This window comes from Lynx canadensis, chromosome A3, assembly GCF_007474595.2.
Source record: "Lynx canadensis isolate LIC74 chromosome A3, mLynCan4.pri.v2, whole genome shotgun sequence".
NCBI classification, from domain to species: domain Eukaryota; kingdom Metazoa; phylum Chordata; class Mammalia; order Carnivora; family Felidae; genus Lynx; species Lynx canadensis.
Window position 1 is genome coordinate 26,303,713 of NC_044305.1, and position 25,153 is coordinate 26,328,865.

The 25,153-nt window shown below is 49.2% G+C and overlaps 1 protein-coding gene across 3 annotated transcripts in view; it reads right to left on the minus strand.

Moving 5' to 3' along the window:
• Nucleotides 1–2,819: 2,819 nt before the first annotated feature.
• HCK (HCK proto-oncogene, Src family tyrosine kinase) overlaps nucleotides 2,820–25,153 on the minus strand; it is a 43,237-nt gene continuing 20,903 nt past the window's right edge. For 2 of the 3 annotated variants that reach the window (XM_030309830.1, XM_030309831.1), the window contains 9 exons: nucleotides 24,268–24,366; nucleotides 20,769–20,872; nucleotides 17,411–17,560; nucleotides 16,716–16,868; nucleotides 15,063–15,242; nucleotides 13,952–14,070; nucleotides 7,779–7,932; nucleotides 6,798–6,929; nucleotides 2,820–3,342 (listed from right to left, as the gene is read on the minus strand). In XM_030309830.1, the coding sequence (XP_030165690.1) occupies nucleotides 3,143–3,342; nucleotides 6,798–6,929; nucleotides 7,779–7,932; nucleotides 13,952–14,070; nucleotides 15,063–15,242; nucleotides 16,716–16,868; nucleotides 17,411–17,560; nucleotides 20,769–20,872; nucleotides 24,268–24,366 (1,291 nt within the window). In that variant the 3' untranslated portion in view covers nucleotides 2,820–3,142. The remainder of the gene's footprint in view (nucleotides 3,343–6,797; nucleotides 6,930–7,778; nucleotides 7,933–13,951; nucleotides 14,071–15,062; nucleotides 15,243–16,715; nucleotides 16,869–17,410; nucleotides 17,561–20,768; nucleotides 20,873–24,267; nucleotides 24,367–25,153) is intronic. The other variant, XM_030309832.1, reaches the window with a different exon arrangement.

The window sequence follows — 25,153 nt, forward strand, 5'->3', positions numbered from 1 at the left end:
TTTTCTCTGAAGTTTTGCATTTTCCAGAATGGCACAGTTGGACTTCATGGTGTGTAGCCTTTTCAGGTTGGCTTCTTTCACTTAGCTCTGTGTTGTGTAGGGTTCTTCCGTGTCTTGATGGCTCGTTCCTTTGGATCACCGAACAATATTCCAATATATGGATATACCACAGTTTGTTCATCTCTTCACCTGTAGAAAGGCATCCTAGTCACTTCCAAATTTTGACAATTGTAAATAAAGCTACTGCAAACATTAGCGTGTAGGTTCCTATGTGGACAAAAGTTTTCAACATGCTTGAGTAAATGTCAAGGGACGCAATTACTGGGTTGTATGGTAAGAACATGTGTAGTTTTGTAAGAGGCGACCAAATGTTTTCCAAAGTGACTGCACCATCTTGCATCCCCACCAGCAAATGAATGAGAGTTCTTGCTGCTCCAAGTTCTTGCCAGCTTTTGGTATTGTCAGTGGTTGGATTTGGGCCATTCTAAGTAATGTGTGGTGATATCTCATTGTTTCAATTTGTACTTCTCTAATGACATATGATGTTGAACATCTTCTCGTCTTCTCAGGTGAACATCTTCTCAGGTGGCTTGTTTGCCACCTGCATATCTGTTATTTCTTTTTTAATGTTCATTTATTTTATTTTTGAGAGAGAGCGAGAGCACAAGCCAGGGAGGGGCAGAGAGAGAGAGAGGGAGACCCAGAATCCAAAACAGGCTGCAGGCTCTGAGCTGTCAGCACGGAGCTGGATGCAGGACTCGAACTCACAAACTGTGAGATCATGACTTGAGCTGAAGTCGGACACTTAACAGACTGAGCATATCTTCTTTTGTGAGGTGTCTGTTCAGGTCTTTGACCATTTCTTAATTGGGTTGTTTGTTTTCTTATTGTTGGCCTTTAAGGATGCTTTGTATATTTTGGATGACGGTCTTTTATCAGATATGTGTTTTGCAAATATTTTCTCCCAGATTGGAGCTTGTCTTTTCATTTTCTTAACAGTGTCTTTCTCAGAGCAGAGTTTTTATTTTTTTTTTATTTTTTTTTTCAACGTTTATTTATTTTTGGGACAGAGAGAGACAGAGCATGAACGGGGGAGGGGCAGAGAGAGAGGGAGACACAGAATCGGAAACAGGCTCCAGGCTCTGAGCCATCAGCCCAGAGCCTGACGCGGGGCTCGAACTCACGGACCGCGAGATCGTGACCTGGCTGAAGTCGGACGCTTAACCGACTGCGCCACCCAGGCGCCCCCAGAGCAGAGTTTTTAAATTTAATGGAGTCCAGTGTATCAATATTTTCTTTCATGGGCTGTGCTTTGGTGTTGTATATGTCCCCATGTTTTAATCTGTCTTTCCTGTGACCAGATGGATAAATCACAGTATAGGGCAATTAAACTGAAAGAGCAGGAGGGTAGGAATTGACCCCTGGTCTTGTCCATGTAGCAATAGGCTCCCTCCTATGGATCACTGAACAGCAATCCAATGCACCACAAATCATGAGTGCAAATTCCTACTGTAGGAGATGAGCTCCGCTTTCAGATACCCAAAAACATATCCCAAACAAGATAGCAGGAGAGAAATTCAGTTACCGACTAGGTAAGTTGAAACACTGCTAGATGTGCTTTCCACTGCTTATACCCAGTTCCTCTGTGCTACTCGGGGGTACAGAAGCAATTCAGGATAGGGCTCCAGGGGACCCTGGCAGGTGCTGTGAAGTAAATCTTTCAGGGGATGCAATGATATAGAAAGGTGTCATTGGCTCCCCATCTCGCTGTCCACCTCTTCCCGTTGTTCCCCTTCCAACGAAAGCTAATGTCCGGCACTTTCAACTGAGACAACATGCAGGAAGGGCCCATTGATCCTTGTCCTCTCTACTTCCTTCCCACATCTCCCTCCCCTCTACTGAGAACTTCCCACGCAGGGAACCAGATACGTCCCAGCAACTACATCTCCAGACTCTGGTATTCCTACGATGGTGGATACCATCTTAACAACCACGATGGCTGCTTGGCCATGGGAAATGCCCCGGCTTCGGACAGCCCTGCAGCCCTAGGGGAGACCCAGACTAACCAGCTCAAGTATCACTGTGGCTTGGCAGGAAAGTCCGGGCTCCAGTCATGAAAAGTCATTCCTATCATCTTGGCAAACTCAGCTCTTTGGAGACACAGCCCATCCAGCATCCCAGTGCCAATGTGATTAGCAGAATAAGGCCCCTCCTCCCTGCCCAAGATGTCCCTGTCTTAATCCCTGGATCCTGTGAAGATGTTGCCTTACATGGCAAAAGGGGCTTTGCTTCGCAGATGTGGTTAACGATCTTGAAAGGGAAAAGTTAGTCTGGATTCTCCAGGTGGGCCCAGTGTACTAACAGGTATCCCTACATGTGAAAGAGGGAGGCAGGAGCCGGTCGGGGAAGGAGATGTGACGACAAGCAGTTTGGAGTGACGAGTGGAAGAAAAGCACGAGTCAGGGAATGTGTCAGTTCCTAGAAGTCAGAAAAGACGAGGAAATGAATTCTCCCCTAGAGGCTCCAAAAGGCACGCAGCCCTGCCAAACCCATTTCAGACTCTGACCTCTGGAGCTGTGAGATAATGAATTTGTGTTTTAAGCCACCAAGTTTGTGGTCATTTGTTGCAGAAGCCGTAGGAAACTGACATAGCCAGCGACTACTTGGGGGGCAGTTAGAAAAGCTGGAGCATCGGACCCCATTTCTCTTCAGACTGCTGGTCTTTGGAAGGGTCCCTGCCCCTTTCTGTCTTGTCATCTAGCAAAAAGGCAAATAGATATTCAGGAACTGGCAGAACAAGACAAGCTGTCAGGAAAGCCTTAGCATTTGTATCTTTTATTTAAATATTTATTTCATGATTTTTAAAAGTTTCCCGTCCAAACCACAGCTGTAACCGGAATCCAGCTGTCCCAGGCACTAGAAGAAATATCAACTTGGGGTCTCCTGAGGATGGCAGACTGGAGATTGCTAGAGTCAAAAAGAGATTGTCCAGTTCAGCCCACCCACCTGACAGATGAGGCGCTGTGGCTGGGACGAGGGTGGGTGTCCGGGAGTGGGAAGGACAAGCAGGCACCAGGCAGATGGCGCTGGAACCACCTCTCGGGCGTCAGCTGGGTACTCGGCCCTGCCCGGGCTCCACCCATCATGGCTGTTGGTACTGGCTCTCCGTGGCCGTGTAGAAGTCATCCAGCACGCTCTGGATATATTCGAAGGTGGGCCGCTCCTCAGGGCGGTTCTTCCAGCAGCGTGTCATCATGTTGTAGAGTCCCTCGGGGCAGTTCTCGGGTCGAGGCATCCGGTATCCATGCTCCAGTGCCCGGATCACCTCAGGGTTTGACATCCCTGAGAAGGAGCCATGGAGTGAAAAAGGGAGGGACTGGGACAGGGAATCCTGGGGTGGCAGACACTGTTGCGTCCCCAGGAGCCATCACTTCTTACCTCTCCTGGGAGCTGAGCCCCTCCCACTGGGAAAGCCAGGTACCCCTTCCCCAGCCTCCCCTGCAGGCAGGGCAGGGACATGGCACCCAGTTTTGGCCAATGGGAGCTGAGGGGCATTCTCCCAGGAGACTGCAGGAAAGGTGTTCCTCCCTGATGAGAAAAGAGGCCTTGGAAGATATACCCCTCCGCTTTCCTTCAACATAGACACGTGATCCTGCCAGGCTCCTCATCCTGGGGACTAAGAACTCGCCTACTGTTTCCACACTCTTAGTTATTTTGTTACTTCCAGCCTAATGCATCCTAATGGATTCAGGTCCCATAACCGATTGCCTGGTTTTTACTGGTGTACTCTCAAGAAAAAAACAGGCAGCCTGTCTCTATGTCACTCTGTGAGTGGGACCATTTCCTTGTTCAACTGATGTTTATGTGGGGTATCCTTAAAATTTTTGTTTAATGTTTTATTTATTTTTGACAGAGACAGAGCATGAGCGGGGGAGGGGCAGAGAGAGAGGGAGACACAGAATCCGAAGCAGGTTCTAGGCTCTTAGCTGTCAGCACAGAGCCCAATGCAAGGCTCAAACTCATAGACCACGAGATCATGACCTGAGCCAAAGTCGGACGCTCAACAGACTGAGCCACCCAGGCGCCCCAATGTGGGGTATCCCTAAGAACAATCTTCCACATGTCTATGCTCCCCGATTTTATATTACCAGTCTGGAGCACCAAACTCATACATCCAAGTGCTTCTTTGAACATCTTTACTTGGATATTACAAGTCACGTCAAATTTAACAGGGCTAAACCAGAACTCTTGAAGTTCTATCCCTAGACCATCGACCAACATCTACCCAGCTGCTCCACTAAAACCAAGAGGGTCGACCTTGGTTCTCCTCCCTCTCTCTCTCTGTCTCACCTTCCACATCAGCAAGTCACATTTTTTCCTTCTTTTGAAATGTAGTATCAACCCACCAACTTGCGTCTGTCTCCACCACCTCTCCCTGTCCCCACTGCTGTGGCTGCTACCTTCTCCCCAGCCCCCAACCCACTCTCCATGCTGAACCAAAGCATCACTTAAAGATGGAAATCAGGGGCGCCTGGGTGGCTCAGTGGGTTAAGCGTCCGACTTCAGCTCAGGTCGCGATCTCGCGGTCCACGAGTTCAAGCCCTGCATCGGGCTCTGGGCTGATGGCTCAGAGCCTGGAGCCTGCTTCCGATTCTGTGCCTCCCTCTCTCTCTGCCCCTCCCCCGTTCATGCTCTGTCTCTCTCTGTCTCAAAAATAAATAAACGTTAAAAAAAAAAAAAGATGGAGATCAGATGATGCTACTTCCCTGCCCCAGACTCTCCAATGGCTCCTGTACACTTAGACTAACATCCACAATCCACACCCTTCACTATGACCATGGGCCCTACCTGATCTGGTCCCTGCCAACCTCATTGTTCACCATCTGCTCTCATTCCTTGTCTCCAGCTACCAGGCTTCCTTGCTTTTCTTCAGGCACACCTCCAGGCCTAAGAGCTAGCAAAGCAATGCCTTCTCCCTGGAATCTTTTCTCTAGATCCTCACTGAGCTGTCTTTCAAGTCACATATGACCTACTCTGACAGGTGCTGGGGAGCCCCATGTCACCCTCTCTCACAGGTGCCCCATGTCACTCCCTCACACACATCCTGCTTCATATTCTCCTCAGCAGTGATCTCCAGCTGAGATGGAGAGCCTAGGATGACATGCTAGCCTGGATGTGCTCCATGGCTAGGATGTGCTCCTTATGAGCAGAGACCTCGTCTCTCACTGTATCCTCAGTGCCCAACACATAGTAGGTATTTGATCAATAGTGATGAATGAACCAAGTATCTACATCTTTTATTTCTAATCTTTTCAAAAATGTCTTTTTAATTTATTTTTGAGAGAGTGCAAATGGGGGAGGGGCAGAGAGAGAGGGCCAGAGGATCTGAAGCGGGCTCTGTGCTGACAGCAACAAGCCTGATGTGGAGTTTGAACTCACAAACCGTGAGATCATGACCTGAGCCAAAGTCAGAAGCTCAACCAACTGAGCCACCCAGGTGCCCCCTTTAATATTTTTTTAAAGACATTTAATTTTTTTTTAATTTTAAAATTAGGTTTTTTTTTTAAGAATCCCAAGCAGACTGCACTCTCAGCACAGAGCCCAGTGCGGGGCTTTAACTCACACGCCCCGGACCATGACCTAAACCAAAATCAAGAGTTGGATGCTTAACTGACTGAGTCACCCAGCTGCCCCTATTTCTAATCTTCATAACCACTTCTGCAAGGTTGATGTCATTGCCTATATTTTTAAAAAGTGAGAACACTGGGGTAGAAGAAGCGAAGTGAATTTCTCAAAGTGTAATCGTGGATGGGGCAAGAACATAAAGTCAGGGACCCCTTATATCTACCTTTCACCTTCTTCCCAGTATTCTGGCTACAGATCCATAAGGACACATCCTGACCAAAAAGGAACAGAAAATGACATTATTTACTGAGTCTTGGGCAATCTACATGTTGGGTATATCTGTACCTACGTGGTCTATTCAGCATAGGGTGCTGCCCATAGACATTGGGGATACATTCATCCATTCAACAAATAGTTATTAAGTATCGACTATGTGCCAAGCACAGAGGTGAGCAGTGCAGATATATTAATGAGGAATATAGACGTGTTTTCTGGCTTCATAGAGCTCAGTGTCTGGTGGGGAAAATTAAAAAAAAAATTTTTTTTATATTTATTTTTGAGAGAGAGACAGAGCATGAGTGGGGGAGGGACAGAGGGAGGGATACACAGAATCTGAAACAGGCTCCAGGCTCTGAGCTGTCAGCACAGGGCCCGACGCCGGTCTTGAACCCACGAACTGTGAGATCGTGATGCTCAAAAATAAACATTAAAAAAAAAAAGTGGATGTGTATTTTTTAAAGTGTATTTATTTTGAGAGAGAGAGAGAGTGAGCATGAGCAGGAGAGGGGCAAAGAGAGAGAATCCCAAGCAGGCTCTGCACTGCAGGGCTCGAACTCAAGAACCGTGGATCATAACCTGAGCCAAAATCAAGAGTCGGTTGCTTAACCAACTGAGCCACTCAGGTGCCCCTGGGTGTGTATTTTGGAGTCAAATGGCCAGAATCTTGTGACTGCTTGCATGTAGCAAGGCGTGAGAGAAAAGGAAGGACCAAGGAAGCCCCCAGATTTTCAGCCTAAGAAATTGGGTGGATGGTGGTACATTGAACTGAGATGGGGCAGGTGAGGGGAGGTTGGGGGCAAGGATCAAGATCTCTGCCTGAATGGACACACTGACAAGTGAAGGGACCCAGGCTGGGCCATGGAAGCAGTCGCAGCTGATGCCCCCTTCCCTACCTGGGTAAGGGATCCGGCCATAGGTGACGATCTCCATCAGCAGAATACCAAAGGACCAGACGTCTGATTTGATGGTAAAAGAGCCAAAGTTGATGGCCTCAGGAGCCGTCCACTTGATGGGGAACTTGGCCCCTGTGGGGTTGGACAGAGCAGAGTCAGCGAGAGTCTGGGAGCAGTCAGGGCTGGGTGTGTGCTAGGGAACAGGACAGGGGCACACTCTTCAGTCCCGCCTCTGCGGAAGCAAGGGGTATCTATCCTCAGGACAGATATCTAGAGTGGAGAGGAACAGGCAGAGGGGTGTGGGGTGTGGCGGGGGAGCTGACACTCTGGGCCCCCTCGTTGATTCAGCTGATACTGCAGTGAACCACAGCTCCTGAAGAGTAGGGTCCTCAAGGCCTCATATAAATGGAATCATACAATATGCCATCCTGGTGTCTGGCTTCTTTCACTTAACATGATGTTTTGAAAGTGTATCCACGGTTAGCATGTATCAGTACTTCGTTCCTTTTTTGTGGCTGAACAATATTCTGTTGTTGCTTCCACTTTCTGGCTGTTATGAATAATGTTGCTATTCATACGAGAGTTTGCCTGTTTCTGAATTGTATATAAATGGAGCCATCCTGCAACGACTTTTGCATGTAGCACTGGTTTGGAATTTTCCATTGCTGCGTAACATTATATTACACGAATGTACCACAACTTATATATATCCATTCTACTACTTATGGACATTTGGATTTTTCCCAGTTTTCATCTATTACCCACAAAGTTGCCCTCCCCTTAAATCCAACATGCACTTGGCTAGTGCAACCTAAAATTTATCAGAGCCACTGGGTGAGACTACAGGCCTGGAGACTCTATCCAGAAGGACTCCATCAAGCTTAATGACAAGAGCTGGTGCCAGGACAGACACATGTCTCAACTCTCAGCACTCACAGACCACCCAAGTGGGCCCCACGGTCCCTGGGCGGCGCTCCCTACCTTCCCGGGCCGTGTATTCATTGTCCTCAATGACACGCGCCAGGCCAAAGTCGGCAATCTTGCACACCAGGGACGCAGAGACCAGGATGTTGGCGGCTCGGAGATCTCGGTGAATGTAGTTCCTCTTCTCGATGAAGGCCATGCCTTCTGCAATCTCCACCCAAAACAGAGACACCTTAATCCTCACAAGTGGCCCAGCCCAAGGTGGGTCCCACCCCAAAACACAAGAGGAGCGTCCAAGTTTGAGAAAATGGGGAAGTGTGTGCACGCAGCTCCCCCTTTCTTATGGAAGGGTCCTGAGCTCAGGTTGGCATTTCTCTACCTTCATGTCCAGGCTGGGGGGAATCTCAGGGCCTGGTTCTCTTTGGGGGTTTTTCTCTAGGGTTCCCAAACTCCCAGAGACTACTTTGAGGAAAAAGCAATGGCATTATTTTCCCAGGAACCTCCCCTGCCCATACACACACCAGGATACTGTGAGGTACTTTCATCCCCAGCCCTCTTTCTGGGGACAACCTAGGCTAATGTCATACTCTGCTGTATATCTCTTGTACCTTCTTCATTCTCAAGCTTGGGTGGGGAAAATTCATTTATTCATTCAACAAAAATCTACTGAGTGTCTCCTGGGTGCCAGGCCTATTACTTGAGCGGGTGCTGAGGCAGGCAATGCCCCTGCAGGTGGCGGTAAGTGCCATAAAGGATAAAGCAGAGTAGCAGGACATGAAGTGTAGAGGGCTGTTTTGGATTGGGTGGTCAGGGAAGGCTGCTTTGAGGAGGTGAAGTTTTGGCAAAGATCCAAGTGGTGGTACTAAGTGTGTGAAATAAGAGTATTCCTGGCAGCAAGAACATCATATGCAAAGGCCCAGAGGTAGGAATGAGTTTGGGTGTTCATGGAACAGGGGGCTGAGCAGAAGTTGCCACATGGAGTTGAAGTTGAAAGGGAGGCGGCTGGTTGTGAAGAACCTTCTAGGTTTGAAGAGGGGTTGGACTGTCTTCTGAGTGCAATGGGAGGATGGTAGAAGGACTGGAGCAGGAGTATGACATGGCCTGATACATATTTTAATGCCATTATGGCTGCTGAATGAATAATAGACTATATGGAATATTTTTTTTTAAGTTAAAAAAATCTTTTTTAAGTAATCTCTACATGGGGCTTGAACTCATGACACCGAGATCGAGAGTTGCATGCGTTTCCAACTGAGCCAGCCAGGTGCCCCTGTATGGAGGATTCTTATTCACAATGAATGGGTCCCTGGAAGCCTCTGACAGAAAGATGTGGGATTTTTTTCCTCAGAGACATTTTTCACTTACAAGGGTTTGTGCGTTTAACTCTCATAAAGAGGTTTATAATGAGCTCCCAGACACCCAGAAAACAGTACTTACAGTTTACAAATTGGGCTTTGAGCTCCTTGGGCCAGGTCTCATTATAATACGTTTATATGTTTTATAGAGGGGGGACACTTTCCAGATCATACAACCAGGAAAATTTTGAATGCCGGATTCAAACCAGTCTGTGGATTTCCAATACCTGTGCCCCACGTCGCCTCTAATTACTGCAGAACTGGAGGATTGTTTTGGAGGATTGCAGCTGGGTGCAATCTGGTGAGATTTTGGGGGTGGGATAGGGGGGCATGGTAAGACAGACCAAACCAAAACAAGCCTACTCAAGGTCAGAGGCAAGTGGGGGGCACACTTTTGGGAAGTGGCCAGCAGGGGGCACCCATGGCTACTGGAACTGAGGTGTGAGGCTTCAAGCTTTCCAGCAAAAACTTGAGACTGTGCTTTTGTTGGGAATCGCAGGCTAGGGGTGAGATGAGACAAGGTCTTGCCGGGGCGGGGGAGGGCGACATTTATCAGGAGTCCTTAGACGACAGAAGAGTTAACAAGGGTTATTATGTTCATGGAAAACATTGTCGTTTATTCATTTATCAGAAGATGATACTTGAACTGAAATCGCATTTACTCTGGGGGGGAGGCACGATTGCTATCAGCCATATTTCCCAGGCAAGAAAGGTTAATCCTAGAGAAATGAGTAACTGGTCCAAGTGGAGACCAGGATTGGAACCCCAAAAGCCCAGCTCAGCATCTGTGCACTAATCCATTACTCTACCTGGATTTGTGGCCTTAGATTTGAAAGAACAGGCACTCATGCTACCAGTTACCATTTTTTAGTGCCCACAGGCAGACATTCACGTTATTGATTTTCACATATGCTCAGTGGGGCAGGTGGGATTCACCCACTTTGGGAGATAGTAGAGGTTAATGCCTCAGTGACTCCGGAGTTGGACCAGCTCAGCCTGAGCCCCACAGCTCTGTGATCTCAAGCAAGCTACTTCACTCCTCTGTGCCTTCCTTTTCTTCTCTGTAAAAGGAGGACGACAATAGAACCTGCTTCTGAGGGGTCATGTGAGGATTAATCCTCCATGCCTGCATCAAGGGTTTACAACAGTGTCTGGCACGTAAGTATCCACTTTAACAGTGGCTATTCATGCTCCCTGTTGAGGAAAGTGGCATTCAGAGAGGTTAAGCAACTTGCTCAAAGCTACACAGGCAGAACTGGGATCAATACCAAAACTCTGTGTGACTCCTCCGCCCACGTACCTACACAGCGTTGCTTCTCAAGGGTTTGTCACCTGAATGAGTAACGAAGAGGTTCCCTGGGCTCAGGGGTGGTCTAAGAACTAGGAGTCGCTGAGGGGGTGAGATTTCATAAGCACCAAGCAGGCTGCCTTGATGTTGAGCATTAAAACTTGGGTTTACTTCTGAGAGTTATCAGGGAACCCACAGAATTAGGGCTGGAAGGGTCTGTAGGGCTGTTCCAGCTCCGGGCTCTTCAAACCGAATCCTGCTGATACCTCAAGGTTGTCTTGTGGGTGACGGGACAAAGCAAAGGGCACCCTCTTCAATCAGAGCCGCTCTGTTTTAAAATATTTGGCTCCTGGGACACCTGGGTGGCTCAGTCGGTTGAGCATCTGACTTTGCCTCAGGTCGTGAGTTTGAGCCTCACGTCAGGCTCTGTGCTGACAGCTCAGAGCCTGGAGCCTGCTTCAGATTCTGTGTCTCCCTCTCTCTCTGCCCCACCCCCATTCATGCTCTGTCTCTTTCTCTCTCTCAAAAATAAATAAAAACGTTTTTAAAAAATTAAACAAAATATTCAGCTGCTATATAAGATTTCATTTGATCAACAGAATTATGGCTTAAAAAAGGGCTTTTGAACTTGAAAAGTACAGATGTGGTCTAATTCCCTCATTTGACAAATGAAGACACTCAGGTTCATGGTAGATCTGAGGCCCAGACGGCCAGTTGGTGACAGGGCTGGGGCATCTTCTACTGCACGATCTGCCTCTCTAGGACTGGAGGTGAAGACCAGGTCCCCAGGTTGCCTCCTTCCTATCCCCAGACCCTCTGCCCTGGACATACAAGGGCCAGGAACCTCTTTCGCTCCCTTGGTTTCTGTTTTCCCATCTGTGAAACAGGGAGAGTGGCTTCTGCCCAGCCTGACTCTCCCCCAGCAAGATTACTTGCCAGTCTGATGGTTATAATTTAGTTACAGGCGAGACTATTGTTTGCCTAGGGACAGGGACCATTACAGTAAAAATAAATATCAGGCCTTGATTTCCATGTGCCTCTGGCATTCCAGGCTCCAAAACTTAAAGCCTTGTTTTGGGGTGCCTGGGTAGCTCAGTCGGTTAAGTGTCTGACTTTGGCTCAGGTCACAGTCTCGATGTTCGTGAGTTTAAGCCCTGCATCGAGCTCTGTGCTGACAGCTCAGAGCCTGAATCCTGCCTCAGATTCTGTGTCTCCCTCTCTCTCTGCCCCTCCCCAACTCATGCTCTGTCTGACTCTCTCTCTCAAAAATAAACATTAGAAAAAAATTTAAGGCCTCTTTTTTTTTTATACCTCTGGACATCCCCTCCCCCACCATTGGGATTTTCATACTCAAATGAGTTCTGCCTTAAAGATCTCCAGAAGACACAGCCCTAGGCCCTAGGCACGTCTCACTTAACACCCTCCAGGCTGCAAACCACACCCCCTTTATCTTTGCCAGTCCCAGGTTCCAACTGACCGGGCCCAGCTCTTTTGTTTTTCCCCCATGGGCTTTGGCACAGGCTGTTTCTTCTATCTAGAATACCCTTCTCTCTCCATTTCAGCTGCCTAATTTCCACTCACCCTTAAGGATTCAGCCTAGTAGCCTCTTCCTCTGGGAAGACCTCTTGGGTTGCTCCTGGACCATGATAAATGCTCTAGCCATGTACTCCCACAGCATCCCTTTCCTCCCGGTTTCCCACAGAGAGGAGAGGATGACAGAGGACAGAAGTGAAAAGCACTCAGGCCGCGGGTAAGAAGAGCTGCAAAGAGTAAAGGGAAGATGAGAAGGAAATTGGGATTTTAAGAGTGCTTCTGTGGTTTGTGTATACATTATTTGTTTTGCTGGATACTGCTTTCTTTTGACGCTGAGCCAGGATCACTTGGGTAATGGCTCTTTCAGAGATTCAGTTGTTTAATGTCTCTAAACTCTGGGAGGAGAGAAATACTCTCCATTTCATTCACTGCCATATCCCCCCAAATCAACACAGTGATTTAGGCAAACTACTTAACCTCACTGGGCCTCAGTTTCCTCTCTATGCCTTAATTTCCTATTCTGTAAAATGGGGTAACAATTACCTATCTGTGGCCAGACTGCTACACTGGTGGCCCCCAATGGACTGTGTCTCTTGGGACTCATGCCCTTGTGCAGTCCCCTCCCACACTGACTCTGGACTGGGCTGTGGGCCATACTTTGGCCAATGAAACAGTAGCAAGCATGATAGGAGGAGAGGATTCATAAGGCCTTGCACATAGAGCTAGACCTGTTGGAAGGAATACTCCCTCTTGGAACCGAGCCACCATGCTGTAAAGAAGCTCTGACTGGACTATCAAGTGACGAAGGTCCACAGGAGAGAGACCCCGGAGGATGAGCCGCCATGTTGGCCATTCTAGCCCCAGGCAAGTTCTCGGCAGAATGCATCCACATGAGTGACCTCAGTTTCACCATGTGGAACAGAAGAACCACCCAGCCAACCCCAGTCAACCCACAGAATCACAAGAAATAATACATTGCTGTTAATTCAAGCTACTAAGCTTTGGAGTAGTCTGTTCCATAAGAACAGATCATAAAAATCCCACTCTCTAAGGTTCATGTGAGGACTGGATGAACCAGTACCTACAAGACACATAAAAAGTATACAGTTGGGGCGCCTGGGTGGCTCAGTCGGTTGAGCGTCTGACTTCGGCTCAGGTCACGATCTCACAGTTTGTGGTTTCCAGCCCCCATTAGGCTCTGTGCTGACCGCTTGCTCAGAGCCTGGAGCCTGGTTCAGATTCTGCGTCTCCTTCGCTCTCTGCCCCTCCCCCGCTCACGCTTTGTCTCACTCTGTTTCTCAAAAATAAATACATGTAAAAAAAACCCTTTTTTTTAAGTATACAGTTGACCCTTGACCAACACAGGGTCAGGGGCACCAACCCCCACACAGTCAGAAATCCACATATAACTTCTGACTCCCCCCAAAACCTAGCTACTAATAGCCTACTATTGACAGGAAGCCTTACCGATAACATAAACAATTGGTTAATACGTGTTTTGTATGTTATATGTATTATATCCTGTGTTCTTACAATAAAACAAGCCTGAGAAGAGAAATGGTATTAAGGAAATCATAAGAAAGAGAACATACATTTACGGTACTGTACTCTATAAAAAAGAATCCGCGGGGCGCCTGGGTGGCTCAGTCGGTTAAGCATCCGGCTCTTAGTTTCGGCTCAGGTCATGATCTCGGGGTTGGTGAGCTCGAGCCCCGTGTCAGGCTCTGGGCTGACAGCTCGGAGCCTGGAGGCTGCTTTCGGGTTCTGTGTCTCCTTCTCTCTCTACCCCTCCCCCACTCGTGCTCTGTCTCTCTCTATCAAAAATAAATAAATGTAAAGAAAAAGTTAAAAAAAAAAAAAAAAGAACCCACTTATAAGTGGACCTGCCATAGTTCACTCGCGTTGTTGGAGGGTCAGCTGGACTGTTGTTCTGAGCGCTCAGTACATGTCAGCTATGATTGCGTGCTATTATTACAGCACGTGTCCAATGAGAACGTGTTACATAGATCATTGAATTCCTGTCCCCTCCCCCCACTTCCCCATCGGACTCTCACCTGCGCTGAGAAGTCGATGAGCTTTGGCAATGGCTGCTTGCTGCCCTCTGCGCTTTTCAGGAAGTCCAGCAGGCTTCCTGTTGGGGGGGGCGGGGGGGGAAGCCACAGGACTGCGGTCACTGTTTTGGTGAATGGTTAAAGTTGTTCGTTGTGATAGACTTCAATAAAAACATTTACTTGCCACTCCTTGTGTTTGAGACATACAGTTTGAGTGTTTTTAAAGATGACTTTGTGATTCCTAGACCGGGGGGCAATCACTATTTCTTTTGACGGAGAGAGAGCTTTCTGAGCCTGGTGGACCGGGGCCATGGCTTTAGGGCACCGGCATAACTGTGTATTTAAAAAAATTTTTTTTTTCAACGTTTATTTATTTTTTGGGGGGACAGAGAGAGACAAAGCATGAACAGGGGAGGGGCAGAGAGAGGGAGACACAGAATCGGAAACAGGCTCCAGGCTCTGAGCCATCAGCCCAGAGCCTGATGCAGGGCTGGAACTCATGGACCGCGAGATCGCGACCTGGCTGAAGTCGGACGCTTAACCGACTGCGCCACCCAGGCGCCCCATAACTGTGTATTTAGAAAATGAAAAGCGTTTTCAGGTTTCCAGATTGCACTAAATGAGGTTGCTGACGTGCTGCTGTTTATCGAAAAATGGGCAGGGATTGAAAATGGTTGTGGAGTGGTGGCCTAAAAAAACTCCCTGAGAAATCACGGGTCGGCCGGGTGCGGGCGGCTCGGAACGAGTGCTTGGCCAACTCTTTTCCAGAGCATGGTCCACACAGGAGGGATGGCTGGTGAGGCAGGGAGCTGCCCCCAGCCTCGAAGGCTTAAGCCTCTTCCAGCATTACCCAGCGGGGCTCTGGCCATACTGCCCTCTCCTGTAGCTCCGTGAGCTCCCCGTCCTCTGGCATCCCCTTACCATGATTTTACCCCATGAACCAGGAGGGCTGGGCCACTCACTGCCAATGGAGGCCCAAGTACTCAAGTTCAAGAAGAGCTCCTGGCCAGACCAGGGGCATCTTGAGAGCAAGAGCCATGTCAGAGTCACCTCTGAGTCCGTAATCGACTAGTATGAGCCATGGCCTGCATCCCCAGCCCCCAGAGGGCAGCACCTTTGGCCATGAACTCTGTGATGATGTAGATGGGCTCCTTGGTGACCACTGCATACAGTTTCACCAGCTTATCATGCCGCAGAGTCTTCATCAGGTTGGCCTCTGCCAGGAAGGCATCCACGGACATGCTCCCTGGCTTCATCATCTTCACGGCCACCTTGGTGTGCTTGTTGTAGGTGGCTGGAGCAGGAGAGGGAACAGGAAAGGTGGTCAGAACCCACTGCTCTTTCCCCACAGCTCTGGGAGGCCCTGCTGCAGACCTGCCTCCTCCAGAAAGACTTCCCTGCTTATCTCAGTCCTCAGAAAGGGAAAGGCTTTGGCCTCAGAAAGATGCAGCTTGAAGGCTAGTTCACCATTTCCTGGCCGTGTGCCCTTGGGTAAGTCACTTGACCTCTCTGAGCTGTGGTTTCCTCATGTGCCAAGTGGAAAGGATCAGTACTGCCTTTGAAGGGCTGTTGTCAGGATTCAAGAATCGCCTCAACACAACGCTTAGTTATTACTTGCACACGCATGGGCACACACACACACACATCACTTTTGCTTTGACACATAATCATACATACACACTATCTTTGCTTAAAATGTTTTAATCTTAACACTGCTCTCAAAATAAACACCAGCCATATCACGGTCCACAAGGCCCTGCATGATTTGGCCTTGCCCGCTTTGCCCACCTCCTCATCCACCAAACTCCCCCTTCCTTTTTGTGCACCAATCAGCCTGCCTATCAATCAGTCTCTCAAGCACCCAACTCCCCCTCCCACCACAGGGACCCAACCCACCACACCCCTGCTTCATCTTGTTGATCTTGTAAATCTCATAATTACTTGTGTTTCCATCTTTGCCTTGGCTGCCAGGAAGCTCGAATCCAGATCTGAGGTCTAACTGTGGTGAGAGTCTAAGGCCTTACATAATATTTTTGGTTTTCTAACCTTATCACCCAGATCCATTTTACATTCTTCTCCATACTTTCTCTGCCACATTCTCTTATTCAATACCTGGCACACAACAGGGTCTTAGTAAATGTATTTGAAATACATGAAATTTAAACTTATTTTTTCTGGCTGAATTGTTTGCATCTCTGTAAGTCACCTTTGCTCCCATTTGGAACATGGTGGAGTGCACCGGGCACTGGCCAGGCATCTACCCCACATCCTGCAGAGAAGGCACTGATGTTCTCAAGTTATTAGGGGCAGGACAGCCTGCCTTTTGGGTGCCCCACGATGCCTTCGCGTGGCGCTGGGCACATGACGAGCACTCAGGGCAGCTTGTTCATCAGTTGGCAACATTGAACTTACCTGAAAATCTCCAAACTACATTTCCCCACTTTTTCATCATCCTAGGAGGCCTCTGGTTATCTCCACCCCAGACTGGTGGACTGTTCCAGCTCCACACAAGGAAGCAGATTCCTCATCCAGGACTCCTCCTTCCCAGAAGGAAGACCTGGACCCCAACAAGCCTGGCCTCCAAGGCAAATCAGTGTTTGCATAGCAGGACAATGTGGTTGCTATCAAAGGAATTGCTCCTTTATGGTTATTATTCAAATCTCCCCTTACACCCGGTGGCATCCCCACTTTGCCTCAGTCCGTTCCTGGAAGCAAAGACCTCCTTGTCTTTCTGCCCTCCCTCCACCCTCTGGCCCTGGATCCTTACCCATCCAGACTTCCCCAAACTGCCCGGCTCCAAGTTTCTTCTCTAGCTTGAGTAATTCCCGTGGGATCTCCCAGGCATCTTTCTCCCATGGCTTCTGGGGCTTGGAGGACACGCAGGGCACTATCAGCTTCTGGCAGAGTCCATCACTCCCCTCTGGAACAGAGCCCTTGGTTAGTGGAGGGCAGCCAGCTAGAGGCTTCCCCTTGGAGGCCTCCCTGCCTTGTCCTCTGCCTGTGGCTGCTACCATCGGGGACATTCCCAAGATGCCACCTTGACCCTCCTGCTCAACAAGCCTGAGACTTCAGGAGAATCAAAGCAACTATTTGTCAGGGCGCCTGGGTGGCTCTGTCAGTTAGGCATCCGACTTTGGCTCAGGTCATCATCTCGTGGTTTATAAGTTGGAGCCGCAGGTCGGGCTCTGTGCTGACAGCTCGGAGCCTGGAGCCTGCTTCGGATTCGGTGTCTTCCTCTCTCTCTCTGCCCCTTCCCCACTCACGCTCTGTCTCTCTCTCTCTCTCTGTCTCTGTCTCTCTCTCTCTCAAAACTAAACATTAAAAAAAACCCTCACAGCAACTATTTGTCTGGGGAGGGTCAGGAAGAGCTCGGCAGGCCTTAGAGGCTACAGGGCACCCTTCACTAGGATTCTTGAGAGACGAGTCCACGCTGGTTGGGACGCAGCCCTGGGCAGGACTCACTCTTGTAGTGAGCCACCAGCTCCTGCAGGGTGTTGAAGGTGCTCCGTGGGGAGATGTAGAAGCCCCCGCTGTCCAGGGTCCGGATCTTGTAATGTTTCACCGTGTCCCCGTGCTGGGGGTCGTAGTCTCGCACTGACAAAGAGTAGCTTCCTGCATTGGCCAGAGAGAAATCCTTCAGGAGTGGGGTCTCAGCCTTGCCACCTCGTGTTAGCACTCTGACACCCCCTCCCGACACCCCTGTAAGGCCACTGCTGACACTGTGTGGGCACCTGGGCAGTGGAGTCGAGTTAAGAGTGGGCTGTAATTTAAAAAAAAAAAAAAAAAAAAAAGGGCGCCTGGGTGGCGCAGTCGGTTGAGCGTCCGACTTCAGCCAGGTCACGATCTCGCGGTCTGTGAGTTTGAGCCCCGCGTCAGGCTCTGGGCTGATGGCTCAGAGCCTGGAGCCTGTTTCCGATTCTGTGTCTCCCTCTCTCTCTGCCCCTCCCCCGTTCATGCTCTGTCTCTCTCTGTCCCACAAATAAATAAACGTTGAAAAAAAAATTAAAAAAAAAAAAAAAAGAGTGGGCTGTGGAGTCAGGCCATCTGGGTTCTTGTCCAGCCTCCTCCATGTCCAGCAGACAGACTCTGAACAAGTGCTATGTCACTGCTGTGTGCCTCGGCTTCCTCATCTGTGAGATGGGATTGGTCACCATCACTCCCCCTACTTTATCACATTGCCTGAGGATTAAAAGATGTAATGCTGGGGCGCCTGGGTGGCTCAGTCGGTTAAGCGTCCAACTTCAGCTCAGGTCATGATCTCGCAGTCTGTGAGTTCGAGCCCCGCGTCGGGCTCTGTGCTGACAGCTCAGAGCCTGGAGCCTGCTTTGGAGTCTGTGTCTCCCTCTCTCTCTGCCCCTCCCCCGCTTGTTCTCTCTCTCTCTCTCTCTCTCTCTCTCTCTCTCTCATAAAAAAATAAATAAATAAATAAATAAATAAATAAATAAATAAATAAAAGAAGTGATGCAATGTAGCACTCAAGATGTGAACACTCAGTAAATGTTGGCTCTCACTTATCTATCTATCTATCATCTATATCTATCTATCATCTATCACAAAAGCCAAGACACCACATCGGATTGGTAAATACCTTACTCAGAAACAAACAAAAAATTAGCAACAACAAAATACAGTCTGATTATTGAAATGTAAACATGAAATATTGTGGTAGGCTGAACAGCAGCCCCCCAAGATGTCCCTGTCCTAATGGCTGGAACCTATGACTTTCTTAGCTTATGTAGTAAAGGGGCTTGGAGGATGTGGTTCCATTAGGATCTGGAGATGGGACATTATTTTGGATTGTCCAAGTGGGCCCGATGGAAGCACGAGGGTCCTTATAAGAGGAGGTGGGAAGGTTGAAGTCAATGGTATGACATGCGAAGATGGAAACACAAAGTTGGAGAGAAGTGAGAAAGGGGCCATGAGCCAAGGAATGCCAGTGGCCTCTAGAAGCTGACGACGGCAAGGAATCAGATTATTTCCTGAGGTCTCTAGAAGGAACCAGCCCTGCGGACACCGGGACTTGAGGCCAGCGAGACTGATTTCAGACTTCTGAGCTCTAGAACTGTAAGATAATAAATTTATCTTGTTTTGAGCCATAGAGTTCGTGGTAATTTGTGACCGCAAGAATAGAACCTAATGTGCATGACATCGCATAGACCAGAAACACCCAAGTCTTTCAGTCCATGACCATACTTCTGCCATTTGCAAGCTGTGTGTCCTTGGGCACACTATTAGCCTCTCTGTCTCTCAGTTTGCTCCATCACAATGGAGCTCCATTGCTCCACTGTGTCTCAGGATCTTGCAGGGGTTTAAATTGTTGCATGAATAACAAGTGACCATATATGCCAGCCACTGTCCTAAGAACTTTGTCCAAATAAACTATGAATAAATATGAATAATAGCCTCTACAATGAATTGTAATTATATGAATATAATGAATTACATAACTTATTATAATGAATGAATAACCCCACATGGTACAGGTTTTATAGCACCATCATTTTACAGGCAAGGAGACTGAGGTCCAGGCAGGTGCATTAACTCACTTGCAGCCATGCAGCTGGTAAGCCGCAGAGCCAGGATTCAAACCCAGGCCGCTGGCTCCCCACCCCACTCATTGCCACTCTGCCCAGCCAAGGTGAGGCTGGCTTGGCTGATGCTAGATGAGGTGGGGTAGAATCCAAGAAACAGCAGGACAGGATTCAGGGCACTCGTGCTGCCACTTTTATTAAATTGGCTAAATGGGTCCCTACGGCCCTACCTCTGGAGAGCTGTGAGAGGGAACCAGGCTCACCCTTCTGCCCTGCAGGTCTGGGTTGTTTCTTTGGCTTCTCAGCCTCTATCTGCAGAATGGACCAGCTCAACCAATCCCCCAGCTGCCCTGGGAGCAGTTGGAGAGGAGAAGCTGGGGGTTGTGTACAGCTTTGCCTTTTTGTCCTATTTCTCTTGTCCCTGGGCTTGAAGGGGGCTTGTTCGGTAGGAGAAAATGAAGCCTAAATATTCACTGGTCTGAAACACTGATTGTGAGTGGCGTTATCCTGCCATGTTCAGGCTTGGCCAATTCAGACATCCAGCCGTAGACTAGAGGACCACACAGACGCCTTTGTTGGATGTCCCCAAAACTGCTTAGGGTACTGTGGGGTCACACTTTGTACAATTTACTTGACTAATCTGAGCCAAGCAGCTTCGAGTCTAAACATATTAGTAAACACGCTTCCATGTATGAAATCTGACATCACGAGACTCCTTATTTCTACTCCTTCCTTTGGGAAAGTTAGCCTCAACTGATGCCAGTTTGAGTGATGTGATGTTTTTGGGTACTGTTCTAGCTTCCCGTGCAACGGCCCTGCAGAAAACCAACCTCACCGCCCAGGAACTTCAGGAAGCAGGTCGCCAACATCAAAACTTCCAAAAAAAACATCAAAAGAGACAGTTGAAGCAGTCTCAGAGGAGCCTGGCCTGGGGCTCTTCCTGCGGGCTGGTCTACCCCTTCCTTATGAGAGGCGCAATCAGCTTTGTGGACAAGATATACTGCGATGGGTATTTTAAGTAATACAAGCTGGTAAAGATCAAGCTTCACTAGAATATTTTTGTTAAGGGTCCACAAGCACTGGGGCTTACTTCTAGGGACCCAACCAGGAACTACAGAAGGTAAGAAGATCCAAACCAGGCTCGAGCAAAGGGCAGGAGAAAATTTGGCAGTCTGGTGGGCTGGGTGAGTTACTCAGCCAGAGGGAATTGCATTTGCAGAGGGAGCGTGGCGGTCAGTCATGCCTGGGGTACCCCTGCAGGGCGGGCAGGGTGGGGAGGGCTGTGTTACCTTTGGTGGTCTCGCTGTCCCGGATCATGAAGGAGCCCAGCATGTTGCCCGGGGCCAGAAGTTGGCGCTCCGCATCCTTCCGGCTGATGCCCTTGAAGAACCACCTGGTGGAAAGGGGTGGGAGCCTTGTGTGAACCTCGGAGTAGGCCAGTCCTGTCCCACCTCCACGGGGCGCCAGGAGACGGAGTGCCTGGCTTCCTGCAGCGTTCATTTTCCTACAAGATTCTTTTGGGAAAAATCACCATTCCCAAATGGTGATTTGAAATCAAAACAGAGACATTTTTACTAGGAGTGAATCCAGTTTGCTGAGATAGAAACTTATGCAATTTGGGGAGATTTCTTTAAGAAAAATGATACCAAAAGAAAGAGCCCCCCTCCCCAAAAGACTATTAAAAAAAAAACAAAAAAAGAAAAAGAAAACTGTTTTTAAAGAAAAAGAATACAGCATTACAAATACAAAATGCCCATGGGTCATTCCAATGCAACCCAGTGTTAGGGATATGGTGATGGATAGAAAGACGGGAATGGTAAGGTAACAGCAGTCTTAACCAACTGTGGTCAAAATCTGGCTTTTGCAAATTTCACAAGGCCACATGACCATGCTCTCAGGGTCTCAGAGGTCCATGTGAGTGGAGGCCTGAGATTCGTAAACTTCACGGTGTATCTTCTTCTGTGTGTAAAGTTGAATACAAAGTCAGCAAGAGGGGCGCCTGGGTGGCTCAGTTGGTTAAACAGCCAATGCTGGATTTAAGCTCAGGGCATGGTCGTGCAGTTCGTGAGTTCGAGCCCCACATCAGGCTCTGTGCTGATGGCATGGAACCTGCTTGGTGTTCTTTCTCTCCCTCTCTCTCTGTCCCTCCCCAGCTCATGTGTGCTCTCTCTCTCTCAAAAATAAATAAACATTAAAAAATAAATTCAGCATGAATTTTCAAGCTAAAATGTGAGATTTCAAATAATTTTATACTTGGACCCATATTCATGGATCTTTTCATTTTTCCCCCGGGGTGTTTGGGATATTGAGTGGGAAAGTCCAAGCAGCAGCTGTCAAATCCTACCGTCAGCAGGGTGAGGAGTGGTTTGTGTGCTCTTAAGGAAAGAGTCCCAGACCCAAGGTCAGCTGGCCTTAGACCTGCCACCAACCTGCTGTGTGACTTTGAGCAAGTCGCTTTCCCTCTCTGGGCCTCTGTTTCCTCTGCATCAACGGGGGGAGAAAGACAGCTAACATTCATCAAGTTCTTGTCATCCACCTAACAACTGCATGGAACTGTGGCCCTTATCATCCCCATTTTATGGATGAGGAAACTGAGGAACAGAGAGAGCAAGCTACTTGCCTGGCGTCACCCAGCTGGGAAGTGGTGGAGGCAGGATTCAAATCTGGGCAGGCTAACTCTTAATCACCTTGAGACACTGCCCACCCGCCTTCTTTGCTTTCATTTTGTGGAGTGAGTCCTGCCGTGGTAAAATTTTCAAGCAACGGAACAGGGTACACGGTAAGAGCTGTCTCCCTGGCAACCCCCCCCCCCCCCCCCCCCCACCGGGGAAGTTATCCCAGGGGATCGTGCATGAGGAAGAAATGACATATACACACGGAGAGTCATTATAGCACAAGACTGGAAGCAGTTTTGATGACCACTGACAGGGGGCGGTAGGGCGTCTACACAATGGACACTGCAGCTGTGAACGGATCTGAACAAAAGGTGCAGAACAGCAGGCGTGGTACCTTCCACTTGTGTAAAAACAATGGGAGCTGTATGTATTTTTCTTACACGGTAGGAAGCATTTGGGAAGACTCGTAAGAAAACTGCTTGCTTCTGGGGAGGGGAAGTGGCTGGTGGGGGGACAAGGGGGCAAGGGAGACTTTTCACTCTCTTCTATGTCCTTCCCCTCCATTTGCATTTTGAAACATTTAAAGCATTGTTTATTTCAAGGAGGGAGAGGAAGTCAGATCCCCTCCCCCTCTACTTTCCAATGCCGGGAAGGCCCTCCCCAAAGGCACCCTCTGTTAGCAGTTTCTTGATGCAGATACAAGAACCTGTGAGTGCAGTCTGCAAGACTGCTGTGTCTGTTTAGGTCAGTGGTTCTCAAGGTGAGAACCTGGACACAAGCAGCAGCCTCACCTGAGAACTTGCTGGAAATACCAGGTTCTGAATCAGCAACCAGCATTTTAACCAGCCCTCCGCGTGATGCTGATGCACTCAAGTTTGAGAACCACCATTTAGGTTATCGCCCTTGTTTGCAAATGATAACCCATCATACACGCTGTCTGCACCCTGCCTTTCCCACTTGACAAGCGTGTTGACCTTGAGGAGTACCACCAGCCATGCCTCCTCCAAGGCTGCTGGGAGGTGTGGTGCAGGGATTCAGTGAGTGTTCAGATCTTGGAGTCCGGGAGCAGAGCATTGGATGTGCCAAGAGAAAGCCTAGAAGGAGGAAGAAGGAAGCAAGACCCAGCTGCAGCAGGCAGGAGGTGTGCTGGGGGGTGGTCCAGGACAGAAGAGTCCGTGGTAGGGGAGGGGCCTTCCTCACGGCCACAAGAAGGGAGACTTCACAAGGCAAAGAGGTTCCATATGCACTAACAAGAGCATGACTTTAAGATGGGGAAAAAAAGCCCAAACATTGTCATTTTTAACTGGTCAGTATTTCAAACCGTCAACCAGAGGGAGGAGGCAGAGGAGAGAAAACCGTAGGGACTGCCATGTCTTAACTTTTTGAATGGCTCGTCCTGAACTGGACCCTTTCGTCACCCTGTAGCATGGCCATCTTTGTACTCGCCGGTCCCACCCACCACGCTGTGAACGTCTCCAGGGAAAAACCCTGTCTGAGTCCCCTAGTGTCCCTGGAACGGGGCTGCTGGGTACATAAATGACGTATAACCGTCTATGTTTTCAGAGTCAAGACAGACACAAAGAAGAGCCTGCAGCCAAGCACGCTGGGTCACAGGGAGCTCTTTGAGGGCACGGCTGTGTCTTCCTGCAGTCCCCGGCCCGGCACAGGGTTGGTGACGTGCAGGTGCGTATTTATCGAATGAACCAAACGAAGGGTGACTGAACAAGCGTGGGCTGGCTCGTCTCTCAGAAGACCCTCTTTGGCACAGGCCGTGTACATCAACCAACACGTATCGGGTACCTACTGCATGCCAGCCTGTGCCCAGGATGCAGTCACAGACAGGCAAGGCCCCTGCTCCCATTCTGGAGGGGGAGACAGGCAGTGAACGTGTGAGCAACCACAGAAACAGGATTGTTTTTGCTAGCAAGGAGTGTTCAGAAGGGAATAAAACAGGTCTCCGTGAGAGACAGAGGCCCGGAGGGATCCACGTTAGACAGGATGGTCAAGGAAGGCCTCTTTCGGACATGAAGGGTGAGAAGGAGCCAGGCAAGCCAAGATCCCTAGGAAGAGTGTGTCAGAGAGGGGAGATAGTGAGTGCAAAAGCCCTGAGGCAGGAACAAACCTGATAGAGCCCACACTGCCTTCTGTAGGGCAGGAAAAATGGAATACTTACTCCTCTGTCTCCAGGGAGTCAACGCGGGCGACATAGTTGCTTGGAATGTAGCCTTCTTTCCCGGTGGCCAGGGATCGAGCCCTCCACCACTCCCCAGACCTGAAGGACACGAGGAAGCAAAGGAGTCAGGGAGCAGAGGGAATCCCCCCGGTCCTCTTGGGCCCCCCAGCCTTGGCCTAGAATACACCCCCAACCCCAGGAAGCTGATAGGGTAAGGGGCAAGGCCGCTACTGTCCCAGTCCCCAGCACGCACTCCATGATTAGGGTAGGGACCTTTACAACAGTCCCCACTGTGCGTCCGAGGGTCTGGAATCAAGCCCTATCCCTGCATTCCACAGCCCACAGCCCTAGGTCTCTGGCCTCACTCTTTTCCCCGGGACCTGCAGGGGTCCCTACTCAGGGTACGGGGCCCTGTGCCCATGGTGGACTCATTGTGGGCCAAGAACCAGAGTGGTCTGACCAAGGACAAGCACTCCCATTCTTGAGCCCCATCTCACTGTGACACTACAGTCCCCCCCCCCCCCATATGGTGAAGAGTATTGGGGATTGGAGGTAGCAAACTCCGAGATCTGGAGATTCCTGAATGCAAACGTACCTCAGCAGGTCTGGTCCATAGATAAACCTGTACCTTAATTACAGGAGCCCAAGGAAAGCCTCCTTGAGAAAGCCTTTCGCCCGTTCACTGTCACCTGGATGTGCACCACTAGTAAGTACACGAGGCCCTCTTTGGTGGCTTTCGTCCAGATTAACAGCAAACCCTTTCTCCTCTATTATGATGAGGTTCTTATCAGCCATTTACTCCCTACTTTAAGATAGCCTGTTGGGGTGGCCTTGGTGGCTCAGTCGGTTAAGCGTCCAGCTCAGGCTCAAGTCACGATCCTATGGT